A 21,950-nucleotide genomic window follows, 5' to 3' on the forward strand; every position below is an offset into this window, starting at 1 on the left:
GGCGGGGGCCAGCGGGCCGCGGAATGTCCGCGCGCCGCCTCCGCGCCTCCACCCGCTGGGGCTGCGGGGGACCCGGGGAGCGAGCGAGCGAGCGGGCGAGGCCGGGCGGCCGTGCTCGCGTTCGGCTCCGGAGCCTCGGCGCCCCCCGGGCCGGCGCTCGGCGGCCCTGTCACGGCCTCGGCGCGAGGACGCCGTGCCCCTGGCTCGGCCGCCCAGGCTGTCACTGCAGGGCCTCGCGCGGAGCTCCCGGGCTCTGCGCGCCGCCCAGGTGGCCTCATCTCCGGGCCGTTCTTGGCGCTCTGCCCCGGGAGGGTGGCTTCGCCCTGGCTGGCGCATCCGCCTCTGCTCTGCTCTCTGTTTACATCGGGGCCGAGGCTGGTGGTGCTCGCTTCCCCACCTAGCGTCACGTCCCCGTCCCGCACTGCCTTGCCTTTTTTCCCCCCTTGTTGTTCGTAGTGGCCTTTGTTTCTCTGCTCTTGGTGACATTGTAGCTTCTCGAAGATAGTGTTAAGTCTTTGTGACTCCATCTCTTCTCTGCCTTCTTCTAATCTGGGTTAGTGACTCTTAAGGCCGGTCCAGGTAGGTCCCGATGTCTTTCCTGCACGCCTGGTTCGTTCAGGACACAGTGTTTCAGTCAGCTCTCTTCTTCAGCCCACGGGGAGCCTCTGCCAAGTACTTCCTTTCTGGTAACTGTTTCCTCCCTGCATGATATTAAGGTCTTCTTGGCACTGGAGCAGTTTCACAGTTCACAGGTATGCTCAGTAGGTGTGTCCTCGAGCTGGGAGATTTCTCCCAGGAGAATTTCTTAAGTCATTAGAGAATTGGTTCCCCCGATTTTTATTCTTCCAGGGATTCCTGTCATGTGACACACACTACTTGAATTTCTTGATCTTTTCTTTCTATTCCTTTTTATTCTCATCCCAGGAAAGAGCTTCAATTTATCTTTCAGCCCTATTTTTTTTTTTCTTTTTAAATTTTGCTCTGTGTAGTGGCGCAGGACTTTGATTCCAAGCACTTAGGAGATAGAGGCAGGTGGATTTTTGCGAGTTTGAGGCCAGCCTCGTTTAACATGGTGAGACCCTATTTCCGGGGGGAGGGGGACTCTACAATCAAATTGTAGTTTCTGATCAGGGCTTGGTGGCACACACCTTTAATCCCAGCACTTGGGAGGTAGAGGCAGGCGGATCTCTAAGTCTGAGACCAGCCAGGTCTACAGAGTTCTAGGACAGCCAGAGCTACACAGAGAAACTCAGTCTTCAAAGACAAAAGGAAACAAAAAAATTTCTGAATATACTTGTTCTTTTCACTTTGTTCAGTAGTTTGTTGCATGAATGTTTTCTCCTTCAGACTGAGGAAACTATTAGGGGTTCTTTTCAGTTCTCTTAATCTGATTTCTTGTTTAGTATCACTTTTGGGGGGTGGGTGGTAAATGTTAGCTTCTTGCTTTGGATGGCAGGTCCTCCAATAGAGCTAATTATTATTGCTTAAACCTTAGACCTTAAGGTAAGAGGAAACTGGCAGGGGACCCTGGGTCTGTGAAGAGGGATTTAAAAATGTTTTTCTCCATTAGTGCCCGGAGAGTTTGTTACCTTAAGACTTAGAGGACCATATAGCAGACACCTTATATGACTATCTGGGCTGTTTATGCATCTTCAAGGGTCTCCCTTTGCTTGGGAGCTATTTTACTTGTCTCTGAGATGGCTATGAGGACTGCTGAGGCCATGGTGAGGCCTAGAGCTCCACTCCTGTGCTCTCCAAGCTATCTCGATCCTCTGTCAGAAGTGGAAGTCTTCCACTGTGTTCTATTTTCTTGCAAGCTTATTGTACTCAATTGAGTATCTTAATGGGGTAAGTGGAGACTGTGTACAAGGCCACCCACCTTGCACAGGAGTTTCAAAGCCTGTTGTCTTCAGACAATTTCTCTCCTTTCATTTTTTTGGTCTTTGTGATGGATATGTGCCAGAACATGGTCTCTGTGGTTGCCTCCAGTTGAGTGGACACTTCTTCCGCTCTGCTATCTTGGTAGGGCACCAGGATGCAGGAGACTGGTCAGATACTGAGATTAGGCACTTCATTAGTTCTATAGTGAGTTTAGCTGCTTTACTTCCTTGCTGGGTTAGTGCAAGCAGCTAGCATATCCTGGCTCACTCACTGATGCAGAGGTGTGCAGTGCAGCGTTCGCAGTTCCCATAGCACAGGGATAGCAAGGCGATGCATTGGGCTGGCACACTTGCAAGTTGTGCTCAGCGTGATAGGCTGCATCTGGCAGGGCTGTGCAGCAGAGTCCACAGCAGCCCCCACACACAGCAACCCACACTGATGAACAGTCTCAGGTCCACTGCAAAGTTAGTCTTCGATGAAGAATTTCAGAGAAACTGAGTTAGCTTCCTCTTCCCCTTCATTTTCTCTCTTGGCATAAAAGAGATCGTACACAAGTTTCAGTGTCCCACTGACATCTTTTGTTTGTTTTGTTTCAGGATCTAATGCAGGATTCCATACTAGTTGTCATATTTCCTCCAGTCTGCTATTTCCATCTGATTGATTGAGGCTATGTGGTCAATAGAAACACTGATATCAATACCCCAAGATATAGGCTAAGAATAATCAGCTTTCTGCTAGAAAGGCAGTGTATTCACCAGAATATGATAGATGCATGTGGGGAGGGGTGTTGACTAGAATCTTGACCAGTGCTTCTCCAGGTAAGGGGCTCAGAACCCCCATGTGATCAGGGCATGTGTGTACACTGACAGGGCATCCGAGGGAAATGGAGGGTTCAAGCACAGGTTCTAGATAAATTTGCAACAGTGGTTTTACTAATACCACCCCATATATCCTGCTTTCTCAGAATCAGCTGTGCTATGGAAACTCAAGGTGTATGGTTGAATGAATTCCATGAAGCAAGGCTGACTGTAAAGTGCCATATAACTTACAGAGCCATCTCAGTTATTTAAATGCAGAAAAACATTTTCCCTGCAAGGGGAGAAGACTAGACAGATACATTGAGGGCCTCACACAACAAGAATGTGACACTAAAGTTAGGGCTGTGGCGAACATTCTTACTGTTTCTCTTCATAAAATTCCTCCCAGGGAACTGGTCAGCAGAAGTGCTTCGAACTATCCTCCTGGACTGTTAGTTGGAAGGAGAGTCTGAGGAACCTGGAATGCAGGTGTGGGTGGAGCCATGGCACTTGCTCCTTAGACTGCACCAGGGTTACAGGCAGAAGCTTGCATTGAGACCTGTCTGCCTTGAAATGGAAGGTGCTGCTCTCCTGTCCTTAGATCTTAAGGGCAGAAGCTCACACTGGCTCTGGCCTGCTTGGATGGAGTTAGTCTTAGAGTTGTCTTGAAACTGACCCTGGAACCTGGTGGAGGAGCTGGTACCTCCAAAGCATGGAGCCACCATCAAGGAGGATGAAACTTTCCCAACATGCTGTGGATTTGATTCCTGTCTTGACTTTTTGTAGCTTTCATGTCTACACATTCAAGAGCTGTCCAGTAAGGTTACATATATATTAGCCCATGGTGGAGCGACAGATTTACTTCCCCCAAAGGGGCCTCATATTGATGATGGGCAATTTGGAGTGCTCTAGAGGGAGCACCTATATGATTGATTGCATATGGAGGTGAGCTTTGGAAGAATGAAGTCTGACAAGAGAGGCTGGGGAAGGGGAAAAGATGGAAACCGGTTTCATTCAGCATGTCACCAAAAAAGTTGAAAGGTGGAATGGAGCATGCATGTCATGGCAACAACCACTGTCTTCCTCTCAGGTGCTCTGATGAACATTAACAGTTGTTAAGGATCAGTGGGCTGTGGTGACCTGGTACTCATGAGGCAGAGGTAGGTGTGTCAAAGCGGCCAGCCTGGTCTACATAGTTCCATAGAGCTATGTAGTAAGACCCTGTCTTGAAAAAAACCAAACAAACAATAAACCAAAACAAACGAAAGCCAAAACCATGACGAAAGAAACGAAAGAAAAAACCATGTTGAGCCTAAACAGTGCACATTGAGTGAGTGTGGAGGAGCTGCTGGGAGAGTGAGTGAGTGGAGGAGGAGCTGGGAGAGTGAGTGAGTGAGTGAGTGGAGGAGGAGCTGGGAGAGTGAGTGAGTGAGTGGAGGAGGAGGAGCTGGGACAGTGAGTGAGTGAGTGGAGGAGGAGCTGGGACAGTGAGTGGGAAGGCCAAGGGCAGATGTGGTCTGGACAGGTGCTGTGCTGATAGACCTGTCAGTCACAAGCCCCATTTGTGTGAGAGTAGCTGTGGTCTGTTTGCATCAGATGGGAAGTTTAGCTTCATGGAAGCTAGAAATGGGTTTGGATAGAACTGGAAGTAAAACCTTAGTGTGTGTACACCCTGCTGCTATAAACCGAGTTTGAGGCCAAAACCGGAAGCATCTCCACCATGCCGACAGACCCAGGGAAGGGATTGGGATGCCTTGCAGTTTCCATGGGCTGTAGGTTTCCTGGATGGGCAACCTGGATGGGAACAGCCTCCTCAAGATCAGCTTATGCGCTGGCCGGAGCCAGGGGTGGCTTGAGATGGAGATGATCGCTGCAGACCACCATTTGTGCTTCGGATGTCTCTGAAGCTGTCTACAACTCAGCCTTGCTGGGCTCAAGATTGGTTTCAAAGCTGGGTGACCTGTTTACCAGCTCAACATTGTTGCAACTGTTGGTCAGCTCGCAGCTATGGTCGTGGTTCGTGTTTCAGCCAATGTCAAGGCAGTGTCACCCTTGACCTCAGAATATCTTAGTTCTATAAACATACTCTGTCATGTCAAGGGCGGTAGCTCCCAGAGGCTCCTTGTGAAGTGACAGGTGACTATGATTGCCCTTCCAGGTTTAATAGTTCATGGATTTCAAAGATTTGTAGGATTCAGGTTATTCACGTTTTTGCAAAGTAAAATATGTTTACAATGTATTTCAGAATTCCAAAATTCAGGTTTGTCTAAAATTCAGATCTGCCATGTAAAGGAGGAAGCAGGAAGAGGAAGGTGTTCAAGGATGGAAGCCACTGCTGCTGGGCCCACAGGTCGATGTCTGTAACCCATTCAGTGCCACTGCTGCTGAGTTCTCCCGAGATCACATTACTTGGTTCCTTCACCTTGTGGAGATACATCATTCCGTCTCTCCATCAGGGATCCCTGGATAGGAAGTGGAAGACAAACTGGAGGAGCCCTGCCTCCTCAGAGGTTCACCCCTTCAGAAGTGTGCCAGTACCCTTCCTTCTTGGGCTTCGAGTGGTTTCAAGTGTCATTAAATGCTGGTGGAGGCCCTGACTCAGAGCTTGGGATCTTTGTGTTATGGGCAGATAAGAAACTGTCTGACTGTGTGGTATGACTTCACTGGTCATCTTTACCTTGCAGATCAGAAGTTGGATGTATCAGAAAGCTGTATCTATACTCCAGAGGCCAACAGTGGCTGCCTTTGGTCCAGGGCTGTGGATTGTTCCTACTAAATAATGATACAAGTTAGACACAGGCTAGGGTGGGAATGGACTGGCAGGAGGGGGCGTTTGACACAGGTGCCCTCCAGGATGCTGTAGAACATCCCACTCAGGCCCTGGCTGTCTGCTTCTGCTTACGGAGTCTCTTCCAGGTGCTTCTGGGCCCAGGCTTTCACTGCTGGGTTGGGCAGCAAGTATCAGGAGAAAGCGGCTGGCTCAGGTCCCTCATGGACTTCAGGGAGTCTCATCTATTTTGGAAAGATGAATATGGCAGTGACAGCCTTATTCAGAATGTTGCTCACAGTCACCTTTAGACCTGGGGACCACCCTTTCCTGTCACTTCAGACCTGAGGCCATTATTTTCCATCACAGCCTTTGGAGTTTTAAAAAGCCCAAGGTCTTTTGAACAGGAATGGAGTTTGTTTTATATAATCCCAGGAAAGGGCTGTGTAGTTTCTACCTTTGTGTCCAGGTGTCACTTCTCTCAGGACAGGTTTACTTATGCTATTATGTCTCTTATGCCTTTTATACTTATATAACAATTTCTGAAAACATGGGCATTCTCTTCTACAAACAAGCTCAGTGCAGTTATCACATCAGGGGTTTTTAATATCTGCTGCTTAAACACTAGGTCTTATATTGACTGATAATCCCAGTAATGTTCTTAGTTGTGTGAACGTGGATGTTCCTGTGTGTAGATGCGGATGCTCCTGTGTGTGGACGTGGATGTTCCTGTGTGTGGACGTGGATGCTCCTGTGTGTGGACGTGGATGTTCCTGTGTGTGGACGTGGGTGTTCCTGTCTGTGGACGCAGGTGCTCCTGTGTCTGGATGCGGATGTTCCTGTGTGTGGACGTGGGTTCTCCTCTGTGTGGATGTGGATGTTCCTGTGTGTGGACACGGATGCTCCTGTGTGAACGTGGATGTTTCTGTGTATGGATGTGGATGTTCCTGTGTGTGGATGTGGATGTTCCTGTGTGTGGATGTGGATGTTCCTGTGTGTGGACGCGGATGCTCCTGTGTGAACGTGGATGCTCTTGTGTGTGGATGTGGATGCTCCTGTGTGTGGGTGTGGATGTTCCTGTGTGTAGACGTGGATGTTCCTGTGTGTGGACGTGGATGCTCCTGTGTGTGGACGTGGATGCTCCTGTGTGTGGACGCGGATGTTCCTGTGTGTGGACGCGGATGCTCCTGTGTGGACGTGGACGTTCCTGTGTGTGGACGTGGACATTCCTGTGTGTGGACGTGGATGCTCCTGTGTGTGGACGTGGATGTTCCTGTGTGTGGACGTGGGTGTTCCTGTCTGTGGACGCGGGTGCTCCTGTGTCTGGACGCGGATGTTCCTGTGTGTGGACATGGGTTCTCCTGTGTGTGGACGTGGATGTTCCTGTGTGTGGACGCGGATGCTCCTGTGTGAACGTGGATGTTTCTGTGTATGGATGTGGATGTTCCTGTGTGTGGATGTGGATGTTCCTGTGTGTGGACGCGGATGCTCCTGTGTAAACGTGGATGTTCCTGTGTATGGACGTGGATGTTCCTGTGTGTGGACGTGGATGCTCCTGTGTGTGGACGTGGATGTTCCTGTGTGTGGATGTGGATGTTCCTGTGTGTGGATGTTCCTGTGTGGACGTGGGTGCTACTGTGTGTGGATGCAGATGTTTCTGTATGTGGACGTGGATGTTCCTGTGTGTGGACGTGGATGCTCCTGTGTGTGGACGTGGATGTTCCTGTGTGTGGACGTGGATGCTCCTGTGTGTGGACGTGGATGTTCCTGTGTGTAGATGTGGATGTTCCTGTGTGGACGTGGGTGCTACTGTGTGTGGACGCAGATGTTTCTGTATGTGGACGTGGATGTTCCTGTGTGTGGACGTGGATGTTCCTGTGTGTGGACGCGGATGCTCCTGTGTGAACGTGGATGCTCTTGTGTGTGGATGTGGATGCTCCTGTGTGTGGATGTGGATGCTCCTGTGTGTGGACGCGGATGTTCCTGTGTGTGGATGTGGGTGCTCCTGTGTGTGGACGTGGGTGCTACTGTGTGTGGACGTGGATGTTCCTGTGTGTGGATGTGGATGTTCCTGTGTGTGGATGTGGATGTTCCTGTGTGTAGACGCGGATGTTTCTGTGTGTGGACGTGGATGCTCCTGTGTGTGGACGTGGATGCTCCTGTGTGTGGACACAGATGCTCCTGTGTGAACGTGGATGCTCTTGTGTGTGGATGTGGATGCTCCTGTGTGTGGGTGTGGATGTTCCTGTGTGTAGACGTGGATGTTCCTGTGTGTGGGTGCTCCTGTGTGTGAACGTGGATGCTCCTGTGTGTGAACGTGGATGCTCCTGTGTGTGGATGTGGATGCTTCTGTGTGTGGATGCGGACGTTTCCTGTGTGTGGACGCGGATGCTCCTGTGTGTGGATGTGGATGCTCCTGTGTGTGGACGCGGATGTTTCCTGTGTGTGGACGCGGATGTTCCTGTGTGTGGAAGCGGATGTTCCTGTGTGTGGACGTGGATGTTCCTGTGTGTGGACGTGGATGTTCCTGTGTGTGGATGCTTCTGTATGGACGTGGATGCTCCTGTGTGTGGACGTGATTTTCCTAGGCTTTTGCTACACCTTGTATAAATAAACCTTTCATTAGGGTCTGCATTCTACAGAATATAAGCTTAGAAACATTTATTGTTGACCAAACCACTTGGAATAGCTGTTTGCATTTGAAGTCTGGGAAGATTGAGGGGAGGCTGGTGGCAGAGGCCACAGCTGGCTCTGCCCAAGCTGGCTGCTAAGTGCAACTCTATGGTGACTGGCATGAATGGAGAGCCTTTCCATGTCCTCTGTTGCATCATTTGGAAAATGGAAGAGCTGGGCTCTAGCATCTACAGTCCTGTTGGACTGGGTACAGTGGTTTCTGGGAAGTCCTATAGCTCAGGGCTGGGCTGCTCGTCTGAAAGTCTAAATGTTTTGTTTTATGCAGCTTGTTCATCCTGACGATGTGAGGAGAACAGCAAACCTGTTCCCCAAGGCAGAAAGATGGGCAGATCTGGTGTTTGAAGTTTGTTTTATTAAAAGAAAAGTCTTGCTCTTTAGATCAAGTTGGCTTCAGACTTGCAGCAGCCCTGCTACCTTAGGTTCTGAGTCTTGGGATTAAACTTGCAGCAGCCCTGCTACCTTAGGCTCTGAGTCTTGGGATTAAACTTGCAGCAGCCCTGCTACCTTAGGCTCTGAGTTTTGGGATTAAACTTGCAGCAGCCCTGCTACCTTAGGCTCTGAGTCTTGGGATTAAACTTGCAGCAGCCCTGCTACCTTAGGCTCTGAGTCTTGGGATTAAATTTGCAGCAGCCCTGCTACCTTAGGCTCTGAGTCTTGGGATTAAAGGTGTGGATCACATACATGACTCTTAAGTAATTTATTTTTCAAATTTTAATTCTATTGTGTGTGCACATGTATGTGTGGAGGTTGGAGAACAACTTTCAGTGGTATGTTCTTCATGGACTTTGATTATGGGACTTGGGAAGGTCAGGTTTTGGGGCAGGTGCCTTTACCTGCTAAGTCATTGTGTTAACCCTAAGTAATTGTTTTTATTACAACCAACAACTTTCTTCAAAACGTTATTCTTAGCAATTGCTCTAAAGTGAAGCAAATAGTTTCTTGCTCTTTTGTTGCTGGCATGGCTAACATTGTTGACAAATGTTCTAGTCATCTTCTTTGACTCCGCCACTGGAGAACCACGTCCAGATACCTGGTAGCTTTTGAGATATAGTCGGGACCTGTGAGAACCTTGTAGGTGAGGTGCCCTGGGCTGTGCGTGCTCCAGGATACCCTGCTCTGTGGTAAAGCAGTGGGGGGAGTGTCCTGGTCCACCATCTGTGCCATTGCCATGTGTTTGCAGTGTTGGGCATTTTATGCACAGGTCCTGGCATGGGGTGTGTTCTGGATTGTCTGGGCCCTTCAGGCTCAAGTGTCTTGTTCCTCACATGTGCTGTGTGTACATATTGCTCATTAGAGCTTTTCAGATCTGACCCTGTTACTTTTGGGCTTAAAGGGTTAGTTGTGAAGTTTTGTGATATTTTGATGCAAAAGTAAATTGAAAACTAAAATGACTAAAAGCTTTTTTTGAAGACTGTTTTCACTATGTAGACCAGGTTAGTTCAAAATTTCAGAGATTTGCCCGCCTCTGCCTCCAGAGTGCTGGGACTAAAGGCTTGGCCCACCATGTCTGGCTGGGTATATGAGTCTTTGCTTTGGTCTAGTTTCAACCAAATGCTGGTGGAGCAGCGTTACAGAGCACACAGAAGAGCATGGCTGGGTCGCTCAGGTCGGGATTGATGTCTAGGATGTTGACTTAGTAGTGGAGAAGAAGCTTCCACTTGACCTTGTAGATCACAGTGGGAAGTGTCTGGAGTGGCTTTGCTCTTAAGTAGGTGCAAAGATTAGGCCTCAAGCAGCATTGCCTTAGTCCACGTCACTGTTTGAAGTCCTAAAGGCCATGGTTCATGGTTATAATGTGTGCTGTGCCTGGTTCCTCTCTGATCCAGGTTGTTCATGATCTCTGCAGATGTGACTGATAACCTGTAGTAGTCCTGTTGGTGAGCCCAGTGGGCAAATACCCCTACCTGCTGCAGGCTAGGTGCTGGAGAGGCGTGCAGCCCAACAGCTTTGGTGTGCTGTGTGGTAGAAACAGTGTAGAGACAGTGGGTACTCTGCTCTAGTGAAAGCTTTATGGAAGCTGAAATGTCATCTCGATTTTATATCATAAACTACAGTAGTTCTTTAAAAATTTCCTCCTATTATTTTAAAATGTTAGATCAGCTTTTGGCTCATGGGTTGCACAGAAAGAGGTGGGAGGTAGACCTGGTCTGTGGGCCCTGGTTTGTCACTGTGTTGCCTCTATGGGGTTTGTGAATGAGGAACAGGCTGAGGTCATAGGCCAGCTGAAAGGGCTGGAGACACACAGAGCTGTGGAAGGCGAAGGCTCTGAGCGGATGGAGCCTTTGAAGGAGGTGGAATGGGCTCGGTGAGACAGTGCTCAGAAGCAGCCGACAGGTGCAATTCCTGCTCGGTTCTACACGGTTTGGGAGGCACACCCAGTCTGCCATCGAGACAGGACTTGTTGGAACCACGGTCCTCGGCAGTTGATATACATAGGTGACAGGTGTGAACAGAGATGGGATGCTGAGAGGAGCCAGCAGTAGGAGGTTACCCTGGCACTGTTGAAGGGAGCAGGCCCAGAATGACCAGGTCTGGCAGGCTTCTTTCCCAAGGAACTGCAGAATGGTGGCTCCTTTTGAGCAGTTGGGAAGAGATAGTGGTGACTCAGGAAAGCCTGGCTCGCAGTTTTGGAATGGGTACCTGAGTACTGCAGCCTGGACAAGCTGGACACAGAAGGCACAGGAGGAGAGAGAGGCAGAGATGGAGGTTAGCTTCATGCCTGTGCCTGCCAGCCCCAAGCACTGTGGTTATCAGAGGATGGCCCACATCCTTTGAGAAGACATCTGGAATACCTTTCCAGGGGGCATGAGAAGCCAAAAGAGTGAAGAGAAATTGTTTATTGTTTTCTCTGTCAACATTTGGACTCATGGTACATAATTTGTGGTGGGTACGATCGCTGTTGCTTGAACCCAAATCAGGTCTGGGTACCATGCTGTGTTCTTGTGCTTTTTGCAAGGCAGCAGGACATACAATGCCATGTTTTTACCCAAGAATGTCCTTGATGGGCTGGAGAGATGGCTTAGTGATTAAGAGTACTTGCTTCTCTTCCAGAGATCCAGGTCAGTTTCCTTTGTCTGAGTCTGGTGGCTGAAAGCTGTCTATAGCTCCAGTTCTAGAAGATCTGATGCCTCTGGTCTTTGAGGGCACCTGTACACACACACACACACACACACAAATAGAAGTAAATATATCTTTCAAAAGGATTGTCCTAATGTTAACAGTAAAGCCATGGCTTTCCTAAGTCTCCACAGTAGAGCTCACCTCATCTTACCACTCTGAGACATGGGCAGATGAGAGCATTTTACTGGAATTGTTCCAGGACAGCCTTCTGCAGGAATGATAGCTGTGAGCTGAGCTAGCTCGTAGGCCACTAGGAAAGAAAGCCTGAGCAAGGTGGTTTTTCTTACAAATGTACATCTGTTGTCAGTGATATGAATCGAGTTGTCAAGTGGGATTAGAATTTAGGAAGCTGTGTTACTATTGTGAGCCCAACAGCTCCTTCAAAGAAGAGTCAGTGCTGATGTTTATTTGGAGATAGGGTTTCACTACACAGCCCAAGCTAACTGTGAGATCTTCCTGCTTAGTCTCCTGAGTGCTGGGATTATGCATCTCCTTGACCATGCCTGGCTCAATGCTTTTAGTATCATCATGGATCACGTATGGCATCTGTAGCTGCATATACCATAGTGAATGATAGATGAAAGCTTACACTTGTCTTAGAACTACCCACTGGACAAGCAGCACATCAGTGGGCTTTGAGGAATTCAGGAGCAGAGTTCCCAGTGTGGTTCAGGCTCTGCTGTAGCCAGACTTCATTCAGTAACTAAAGCAAGTGCCAAGTTTTAAGGTCACTGCAAACGATTGTGTCCATAGCTGTGTGCAGAGGCTGTTGATGTGCTCTCTTATTTCTAGCTGTGTCTCCCCATGAGGCTAGCTGAAATCGGGGGCTGCATCCAGAGCCAGCCCGTCTGCCAGCCTACGAACATAGCTGGAGCCTGGTCTTTAGGGAGCCTGTGAAAGGGCAAAGCAATGTTACTTTTCATTAAGCCTTTATTATTTTGGAAATTGTAGCTCCTTTTCATTAAAAAGTATTTTGTATGTTAATATGTTTAAAAAGTAAAATTTCACCTGAGTGGTTGTGGTTCACACCTTTAATCCTAGTACTCTGGAGGCAGAGGCAGGAGGCAGAGGCAGATGGATCTCAGAGTTCAAGGCCAGCCGGGTCTACAGAATGAGTGCCAGGACAGCCCGGGCTGCACAGAGGAATTGTCTTGAAAAAAAAGGAGGTGGGGGAGAGAAAGAAAAAATTTCCATAACTATTACTTAAAAAGAACATGCAATACTCAAACACATTCTGATATGCTGTGTGGTTTAATTAGTATAGCTCTCTGGGCCTCACTGATTTTAAGGTGTTGTAGGAGATCCTAATCCCAAAAGTCAGAAGTGTTGCTTCCCAGCAGCCAGCCTTCCGTCCGTCCGTCCTCACTGGGTTACGTATGCCTGGAGTGTTGTGGGCCAAGCTTTAGCTGAACCTCCTAGTTCCTAGATATTTGGATTTCTTCCTTCCTCCCTCCTTTACTTGTTTATTTTGAAACAAAGTCTCATTATGTGGCTTTGGTTGGCCTGGAATTTGGCTATGTAGGCCACCCTGACCTCAGACTCACAGAGGTCCTCCTGTCTCTGCCGCCTGATTGCTGTCATTAAAGGCTGAACTACTATATCTGCCCTGGTATTTGGCTTTCTTAAGGTAATCTTTAGTTGTGTTTGCGTGTCCAGAAGGCCGTCTGGCACCATCACACATCTGGCCTGTTGTCTACTGTCTGGAAGAAAAGCATTAATACAGAAACCAGCGGAAGGAGCTCCTTGGCCTGCTCTTGATATGGCTGAAGCAGGTCTGTGGGGGCCTGCACCTGGCACTTACTGGAGGAGTCGTTTGTGTGGGGAGGTGGGAGAGAGTGACAAGGTTAATCAACATGATCAGCCTCGATCAAGCGGAGTAGCCTGACCTCGGGTTTGCTCTCTCCTAGTCTTAACTGGAAACAGTCTTAGAGATTCTATCTCAAAGAAAAACAGTGTTGCCTGTGTTTTCCAAAGGGTAGGGAGGCAGGAGCCCTGGGAGAAGCATCTCTTGCCTCTGGTTTTCCTTACATCTGGTGATTACTTAGAGTCATTTTCTAACTCCTTTCATTCATTCATTCATTCATTCATTCGTTTGTTCGTTCGTTAGTTCGTTCATTCATTCAGTGTGTGTGCCCATATGCATGCATGTAAGTGACAGGGATAAATACTGGGTGCCATCTGTTACTCTACCTTGTGTTTTCAGCCAGTGTTTCTCATTGAACCTGGAGCTTATCCCTGTGGTTAGACTGACAATCCAGGCAAGTATGCCTCTGCCTCACCGTTCTGTGGGTGCTGAGGATGTAAACTCAGGTCCTTGTGTATACAGCAAGCACTTCACCCGCTGAGCCATCTCCTCAGCCCCCATCTTGTTCTTTTGTACTCTATGGCAGATGTGTTTGGGGGCAAAAGTAAGCCAAACCTTCCCATGCGCCCTAGTTAATAAAGAAATGGATCTTGTTGCTGACCTCCTGGCTTTTGGATTTTATTCCTAGTGCTCCTGTGTCTTGAAAAGACTTGGCTAATCTTTGATGTTCCAGCAGTTTCCATGTTCCTGGAGACTTGGCTGCCTAAGTACCACTTTGCTACTTCTTAAAGTGGACAGGAAGTGACACTTGCTATCCTGATATTTATATTTAATGTAATTTATTTTTGAGACACACTATGTAGCCTAGGCAACCTGGAATTTGCTATGTTATATTGACTAATCTGACTTTGAACTCACTGAGATCCACCTGTCTCTGAATCCCAAGGGTTGGAATCAAAAGTGTCTACCGCTGTGTCTGTCTGTATCCTTATCTTTCTGGCACTGTGGTTTAGGCGTTCCAGTTCTGGTGGATCCTCAAGTCTCTAGAGCAAAGCAGTACATTGGGGACACTGTGGGGCTTTTGGGACGAGAATACATTCTTTCCATTCCTGCGGTGGTTCTGAGAGTACCTTTTGCATACACTGTGTCCTGACTAAATCTGTTCCTCACTTGTCTCACTAAGGGTTGTTCCTGGCCTTTCTGCTTTTGCCAACAGTGAAGCATATTTTTATCTTCTATAAAGTGAGGCCAGGCAAGCCATGGATGCTTTCCATAGCCCCTTCCAGACATGTCAGGAACACGCTAGGCCTCACTGGGGGCATGTGCAGTGGGCTTGTTAGACTCACTGTTGGACAGGCATCTGGTGACTGGCATGTCATTCCAGCCCAGGGCTGTGTGTCTGGCTGCCTTGTCTTGCTTCCTGTGGAAATAACCCCACCAAGCCAGATGTGACATGAAGGCTCCTGGAGAGGCTTGATGTAAGAAACAGTTCTGAGATGCCTGTCGGGAAAGAAGCCATTTGTCTCAACATCCTGTATGATGTGGTTCATGCCATGACCGAGAAAATCCCGGTGGGGAATGTGCTGGAACACAGTGAGCCTTTGTTTAGCCATTTTCTCTTCTGCCTTCTTGGCTCTTTCATGTCCTGAGAGCTGGTGCTCTGTAGTGTTTCCTGTTGAACCTTCACCCCTAGAATGAAGCTTTATGCTCTGAGTGGTGCTGTGTCCCATCCATCCCACCCCGTGCTGGTGACCACAGCCCAGGTGCTGTGTCCCATCCATCCCACCCCGTGCTGGTGACCACAGCCCAGGTGCTGTGTCCCATCCATCCCACCCTGTGCTGGTGACCACAGCCCAGGTGCTGTGTCCCATCCATCCCACCCCGTGCTGGTGACCACAGCCCAGGCCTCTGCTTACTTTTAAATTTGACACAGTTTTTTTTTTAAAGATTTATTTATTTATTTTATGTATATGAGTGCCCTATCTCCATGTATACTTTCTTGCCAGAAGAGGGCATCAGGTCACATTATGGGAATTGGACTTGGCCCTCTGGAAGAACAACCAGTGCTCTTAACCTCTGAGCCATTCCCTCCAGCCCCATGTTTTGTTTTTTAAATAATAATAATAATAATAATAATAATAATAATTATTATTATTATTATTATTGAGACAGGGTTTCTCTGTGTAGTCCTGGCTGTTCTGGAACTGGAACTCACTCTGTAGACCAGGCTGGCCTCAAACTCAGAGATCTGCCTGCCTCTTGATTGATGGAGTCAAAGGTGTGCATCACTACTGCCTGGTGAGACAGGGTTTTATTAAGTTGCCCTGACTAGGCTCAACTGAATTTACTCTGTAGCCCAGTAGGCCTTTAACTTACTTTTTCATTTCAGCTTCCCGTGTAGCTTTAAAAGTTCCTGTGTTAGTACTTTTAGTTTTTTCTCATGGATGCTGCAAATATTTGAAAATACATTTGTAGTTAAATATTTAGTTACCATGGCACATTGATGACTGAGAGGCAGCTGAGCAGTTAGTATGGATAGCCAGTTTGTCACTCACATAAAGCTAAGCGGCTGAGTTTCCTCAGTGAATACAGTGCAGTCTGTGGAGACGAGAGCACAGGTACAAGTGCTTTGAAGACTTAGTCCATGGTTTCTAATTTAGTTTAATGTGTGTGTAATCTCATAATGTAGCCCCACCTTGCCTGGAACTTGCCATGTAGACCAGAGTGGCCTTGAACTCACGAAGATCTGCCTGCCTCTGCTTCCCGAGGGTTGGGATTACAGATGTGTTCCACTATGCCTGGCTTTGATTTCTGTCAAAATGTAAGAATGTTAATTTTTGTGGTGCTGGCATAATTGTATGTACCAGTGAGGCACAGTGTGACATTTCTACACAGTGCGCTGTCAGCACTAGGCAGCCCAGGGTCAGTGAGGCTCACCTTACCAGTGGGTTTTCAGTGGTAGTGCTGATGTCATCCTGGTGTCTGTGTCTGGCATGAGCATAGTGCCTCTCATTGGGCCCAAAGCAGATGCAGGATGCCTGCATGAGCCAGGCTCTGTGCAGGCTGCTCAATGCTGGCTCGCAGGGCTGGGCTTTCAGCAGCGCACGGGAGGCAGATGCATAGCAAGGCAGACATGTACAAAAGATGGGAAGCCAGAGGAAGGTGCTTGGCCATAAAGCAGGACCTGGGGACTAGGGAGCAGGGTGCTGGTGTCCTTCAGGCATGATTGAGTGTCACTGAAGAACCTGTGTGGGAGCAGAGAACATGTGGGAAAGGGGGAAGGGGTCATCTGACTGGAAGAGACTAGACTGGGCTGTTCCTTCTGAGCTGGGTGTGGAGGTGGGATGACTGGACAAGTCCAGTGAGTGAGCAAGGAAGAGAGCCCAAGATGGCTGCTGCTGGTCTACCTGCTGAGGACACAGAAACCCTTCATGCCCCTGCAGTATGAGCTGAAGAAATCTTGTCTGTCTCTGTTGTGGCCCCCGAGCTGCTGCTGAGAGCTCAGCAGGAAGAAGGTGGAGAAGGAAGAAGGTGGAGAATCCTGGGAAACTGCACATGAATTCAGCTGTTAAGTGATGCCCGGGTGTAGTCAAAGCTTGAGCCAGCATCTGTAGGAGAGAATAAAAGAACCTCCCAGGCAGAAAGCTTTGGCCCAAAGCAGCTGGGTAACATGGGCTACTGCCAACAGAGAGATGACGAGAAGGGCTGCAGTTGGTACCTGGGGTTAATATCCAATGAGAGATGTCTAGGGACCTGTGCTGCGAGAGCACTGCCATAGGGTGTGAGCCACATGAAGCTGAGCACCAGGACTTCAGTGCCAGTGAGCAGAGGGCCTTGCCCTGGCACCCTCCCTGGCAGTGAGTTGTAGGGAGCAGGTAGAAATGCAAGAACAGTGGCCTAGGGGAAGAGCCCTGCAGGAAGCTAGGGACAGTGGTGTGTGGTAGATGGTGAGCCCTGCAGAGAGAAGCCAGAGCCCTGGAGCTCGAGCAGCCTGGTGGGAAAGACTGACACTCGAGAGGAGCCCAGGAACAGCAAGGAGGGAGCAAGTGGAGTGACTTCACTGAGTGCCCTGGACGGAGGCCTGGGAGTGGGCAGGAAAGCAAGGCTGGGCTGTGGAGCTCTGGCAAGGGCGAGTGGAGGAAGTGTGACATACTAGTCCAGGAGTTCTGAGGAGTTCAATCAAGGTGCAGGGAGGTGGGCTGAGGAGTTGGGGTGGGGCGGGGCTGTGGGACTGGTTAAAGGAGGCCTCGCTGGATAATGAGCTAGTGGCTTAAGCTCTAGGTTCAAGGCCCAGCGCTGGGGAAATGTCTCAGGTGCTGTTAGGATTTGATGCCTGTGCTAACTGCACAGAACTACTGTGACCAAGAGATACTGTGTCATAAGCAACCAGTAAATAATAAGTCATGTGGAAAGTAAACGACTCAGGGCAGAGTCCAAGGGAAAGGAGATCCTGGGATCTCTGCCTCCTCGTAGGGAGTCAGCCTAGGTTTGAAGTGTTGTACCCCAATCCCCTGGGTACTGCTGTACAACATCTTACAGGTATAGGAAGACATACACAAGCAGTTCCTGTCGGGGGAACTGCTGTCCTACTCACTGCAGTGTGTCCTACACACTGACCTGGGACTTTCCACTGGGGTTCCTTTCTGCGGTGTGTTGGGGTGGTACGGTTAAATCATTCTTCCATGCTAACATGTGGGGACCCTCATCTCGCCGTAGCCCTGCTGAGTACTTGGGTTGCGACTCTGGTGGACTGCCCTTTTCCCACGTGCACCCTGGGAGCTTCAGTACTCTAAATGGTAATTGCAGTCGAGTCTTTATTGAGCATTAGTCTTAGTTCAGCTGTGTTATTACATTAGGACTGGAGTCTCCCCAGGCCTTCTGAGAAATGGTGAAGCTAATCTGCCAAAACGGCAACTGCGTGCGTGTCTCTCCGTTCCAGTTTCCTTGGGCTGCTTGCCCTAGTTTTTTTTCTATTGAAACCTTCACTGTTAGCAGAATTTTAAATGTTTTTATCCTGGCAACAGAAGCATTTGGATAAACAACGAGGAGGGCAGTGGTGTCCTTGTTTGGAAGAGGTCAGAGTTCAGGATTTTATAGTCCAGAGTACTTTCTTAAGCCATTTGCAGAGCCTTTAGAAAGCAGGAAGGTGCCAGGGTTGGGCATTTAAAAGCCTCTTCCACTGGCCCCTTAGGAGAGGCAGGCACTGTTCATGGAATCTGTGGGTTCCAGCCAGTCATGACTAGGCTACAGAGCCAGAGCAAGCGGGTTTAGACCAGGCAGTTAATGTTCTTTTTGACAAGGCTGTCCCTAGCAGGTGGCCTGGATACAGGGGCTAGATCCACATATATGAGGAGCTGCTCTCTCCCTCTAGATCTTTGCTTTTCATGGGTTTCCATGTTTAGGCCTGGAGAAAACCCAGGCTGCAGGCCAGCTCTCTCTGGAGGAGGGTCCCCAGAGGCTTCTGCACTGTGTCTCTTTGGGTAGACACAGCTACAAAGGTTTTCAACCTTTGACATTGAGACACACAGACTGTCATCTATGAAGTTGATGTATAAAAGCCATGCAGTCAAATAGACCTCCCCAAAAGCAAACCTTGCTGTTGTAAGTGAGCATTTATTATTCACCTGAGGTGAGGGTAGCTTGTGAGCCATGGGCTGGACAGGCCTTGTAGCTGCACTTGCTGCAGGTGAATGTCTCATGGCATTTGTTTTGAGGTACTGAGGCAGGTATGCTGGTGATTCTAGTATCTTTGCAGCCTTGAAAAGGCAAAGACTTGTCTGTCTGTGTTTTCCTGGAAAAGGGTCTGCAGTGTATTTTCAGTTCTTTGGATTTGCTAGACCCCAGCCTGCTTTCAGTCTAGTGCTGAATCTGGCTAGGCGGCTTTAGGCAGGTGAAGGCCGCTGCCTCGGCTCAGAGCTGAAGTTCGCTCCTAATAGTCTTTGCTTCTTTATTTGGAAGCGAGAAGACTGAATTTATTGTACTAGGTATACTATCTTTCAGCTGTGGCTGCTCTGCTTTCAAGTTCCTCCTCAGAGGACTTAGAAAGGGGCAGGCACAGAGGCCTGGGGACCTAGGGAAGCTGTACCTGATCCCAGGCTCGGGACAGTCCTCCGGCTGAGGTTGGAGACAGCAATGGTGGTCAGAGTTGGAATGGCCATGCCCTGGTGTCACCCTGACACTGTTAGTGTGTGTGTGTGTGTGGTCACTTTTTTAGTGGAATGTGGAAGGTAGTGGAAAACCAGCATGCTCTCGTTCCTCCCATGTGTCCCAGCCATTGGCTGTCTAGACCCACATATGCTGGGCATAGCTAGTTCTTCCTCCTTCTCCCCCTTCCTGCTCTTTCTGCTCCTGCACTGTACATGACATCCCACTGCTAAGCACTCAGTTGCTGCTAAAACACTGCCCACCCTGGGTTCCATTACACTTCATTCCCAAGTGAATCTTTGTACAGTAAGTGTATATGCTGGAAGGTTCCTGTGTTCAGGGAGGGTCTCCCAGTGTCATTTCAAGGCCCCTGCAAGCCACCGGGACTCCGTGCCTTGTCAGATATCTATATTGTCAGTTATCCAGTAGGTGGAGCACCTGTCCATGGTTTGGCCTTTCCTTGTGACTGATTTTGGTTTTTTAGGTTCAGTGTCACAGGCTTACTGGTCTTTCCTACTGCTGTGAAAAGGAAAAACTTAGGTGTAGCAAGTAGTTTTTCGAGTCTGAATTTTTTTCTTAAAGAGCCCCTTTGATTAAATAAAAATGCAAACAGTTGCGTATGAGGTGAGGTGGTTTATACTCAGGGGTGGGCCACTCTTTGGCAGCTCACATCGTTCCAACGCATGACCCAGACTTGAGTTTTAAATTGTCCTTTACTTTTGCCCCTTCCTTGGTTTTGTCAATTTTAAAGTCTACTTAATTTCTACAGACCTCCCATCATCCCTCCTGATACTGTGTTAATAAGATGTATCGTCTGTGGCAGTACAACACTCTGTCTGTCTGTCTGTCTGTCTGTCTATCTATCTATCTATCTATCTATCTATCTATCTATCTATCTTTGGCCTGTTTGATTTCTTGCAAGGTGAGACCCTGGCATCCTCTTTCCTCAAAGAACTGGTGAGGAGAAAAGCTCGTGAATTTTCAGTGTTTCTTCACCTTACTGCAATTACTTGGTGATTGTCAGTGTTTTCATGTTTGCCCAGAGTAGGGCCTTCACATCTGTGTGTCCTGGAGATGTGAGCCTAGCAGTATTTGTGGGACCCTTCCTTGAAGTGTGATGGCTGCCTCCTTCTGATGGGAGCCCAGTGATTTTCATAGTGTCTTTATATGTGGTTCAACAAGTCTGGGCTCAGCTTCTGTGTTTCTTGTTTGAAATATGTAGTTACCCCTTTCTTCAAGGAATCCGGCTTCCTTTTGGAGAGGTCTGGCCCTTGAGCACTACAGCTGGACTCTAAGGACATAGCCTGCTACAGGGCCCACTGCTGCCTCTGCCCTTTCAGTGGGTGGAGCAGAGTGTGTCAACATATGCCCACACCTGAGTTTGCACTTCCAGTTCAGATTGTGGTACCCAGGCATATACTTGGTCATTCTCAGACCACGATGTCAGCTTCTGCACTTCTTAGAAGTATTCAGCAGGATTGGAGTGCCATGTGCAGTCAGAGCAGAACAAGACACACTCAGCTACTTAGCAGGGATTCCCAGTGCCCCTTGCAACAGTTACTGAAGATGGTTAGAATTTATTTTATAGGTGAATTCTCTCCATTTAAAAAAGTTACATTGTATCTGTTGTCAGAGGAGGGAGGCGGAATCCTCCCTCTCTGCTGGTCTTCTTATGTGCCCAGTACCCTCAGCCGACTTGGTCTCTTCTATTGATTCTCATTTTCTGAAGTTGTTTTATTTTTGCAGATTCTTTACCACACATTTGTGTATGAGGGTGCTATTCCTAGACGCTACATATAGACTAGTGTGCTGCCTTTAGACTTGATAGAGATTTTTGTTTAGATATAAAATTATTGGCTCACATTTCTTTCTCATAGTATCATTTTATTTTATTGTGTGTATGAGTGTTTTGTCTACATGTATGCTTGTCCATTATGTATAATGTCGTGCCACAAGAGGCCAGAAGTGGGTGTCAGATACCCCAGAATTGAAGTTAGATATGGTTGTGAGTTGCCATGTGGGTGCTGGGGATGGTACTGGGAAGGGCAGTACTTTTAACTGCTCAGCTGTCTCCCAGTCTTTCATCTCTCCAGCCCCTCTCATAAATCTTAGATATTTTGATCTACTTTTTCTTTGCCTGACTTGGTTGCATTCTCTTTGTTGTAAGCCACCTGCTCTTTTGCTTGGATGTATGAGGGAAAAGTCTTTCCCTCTGCATATCTGGCGGACCCTTTAATAAATGGTCTCAGCACCGTAGGTCCACTTCCACTTTCAGGAGCCTCCCCCTTCTTTCTTTCCTGGCCTTGTGCTTGTTATTGCTGAGCTGTGCTTCAGCCCAGGAGCTGCTTGGGTGTCAGCCCTGAGATCCCATTTCCTTGCCACAGCTTGCTCCTGTGTCCCCCAGTGCTTGCTTGTTGGCTTTTCCTCACCTGTCTTCTCTGTTGCATTTTGGAACATTCTCTTTAGTCTTTTTTACTTCCTTCTGTTCCTATTCGCTTTTCTGTTGGTTTTGTTAAGGCTCTGCCTGTTGTATTTGTTTTACTCTTGAGTTTTTCTAACTTGGTCTTTCTTTAACTGTTGATTTTTAATTGTTTATTTAGATCTGTGTTGATGGATCTGACTTCACTTTGGTGGCTTAATCAGAATGTCACAAGAGCTGGAAGAAAGTCACAGATGGATCTGCTAGGGGTAGTTCTTGAGGGCGGGGTGTCTGGAGGGCCATGCAGCTATGACTGGTTCTCTG

General features: G+C 48.4%; 1 protein-coding gene across 8 annotated transcripts in view; it reads left to right on the forward strand.

Moving 5' to 3' along the window:
• Nucleotides 1–21,950, forward strand: part of Banp (BTG3 associated nuclear protein) — a 73,124-nt gene that overhangs the window by 255 nt on the left and 50,919 nt on the right. For 2 of the 8 annotated variants that reach the window (XM_076915983.1, XM_076915988.1), the window contains exon 1: nt 17,296–17,859. The exons of 1 other annotated variant lie outside the window; for it this stretch is intronic. In XM_076915983.1, the coding sequence (XP_076772098.1) occupies nt 17,754–17,859 (106 nt within the window). In that variant the 5' untranslated portion in view covers nt 17,296–17,753. Of the gene's footprint in view, nt 1–758; nt 3,624–3,768; nt 3,839–17,293; nt 17,860–17,886; nt 21,896–21,950 lie in introns of those variants that run through there. 5 more of the 8 variants (XM_076915986.1, XM_076915989.1, XM_076915985.1 and 2 more) reach the window with 5 other exon arrangements.

The sequence above is a fragment of the Arvicanthis niloticus genome, chromosome 18 (genome assembly GCF_011762505.2).
Source record: "Arvicanthis niloticus isolate mArvNil1 chromosome 18, mArvNil1.pat.X, whole genome shotgun sequence".
Taxonomy (NCBI): Eukaryota; Metazoa; Chordata; class Mammalia; order Rodentia; family Muridae; genus Arvicanthis; species Arvicanthis niloticus.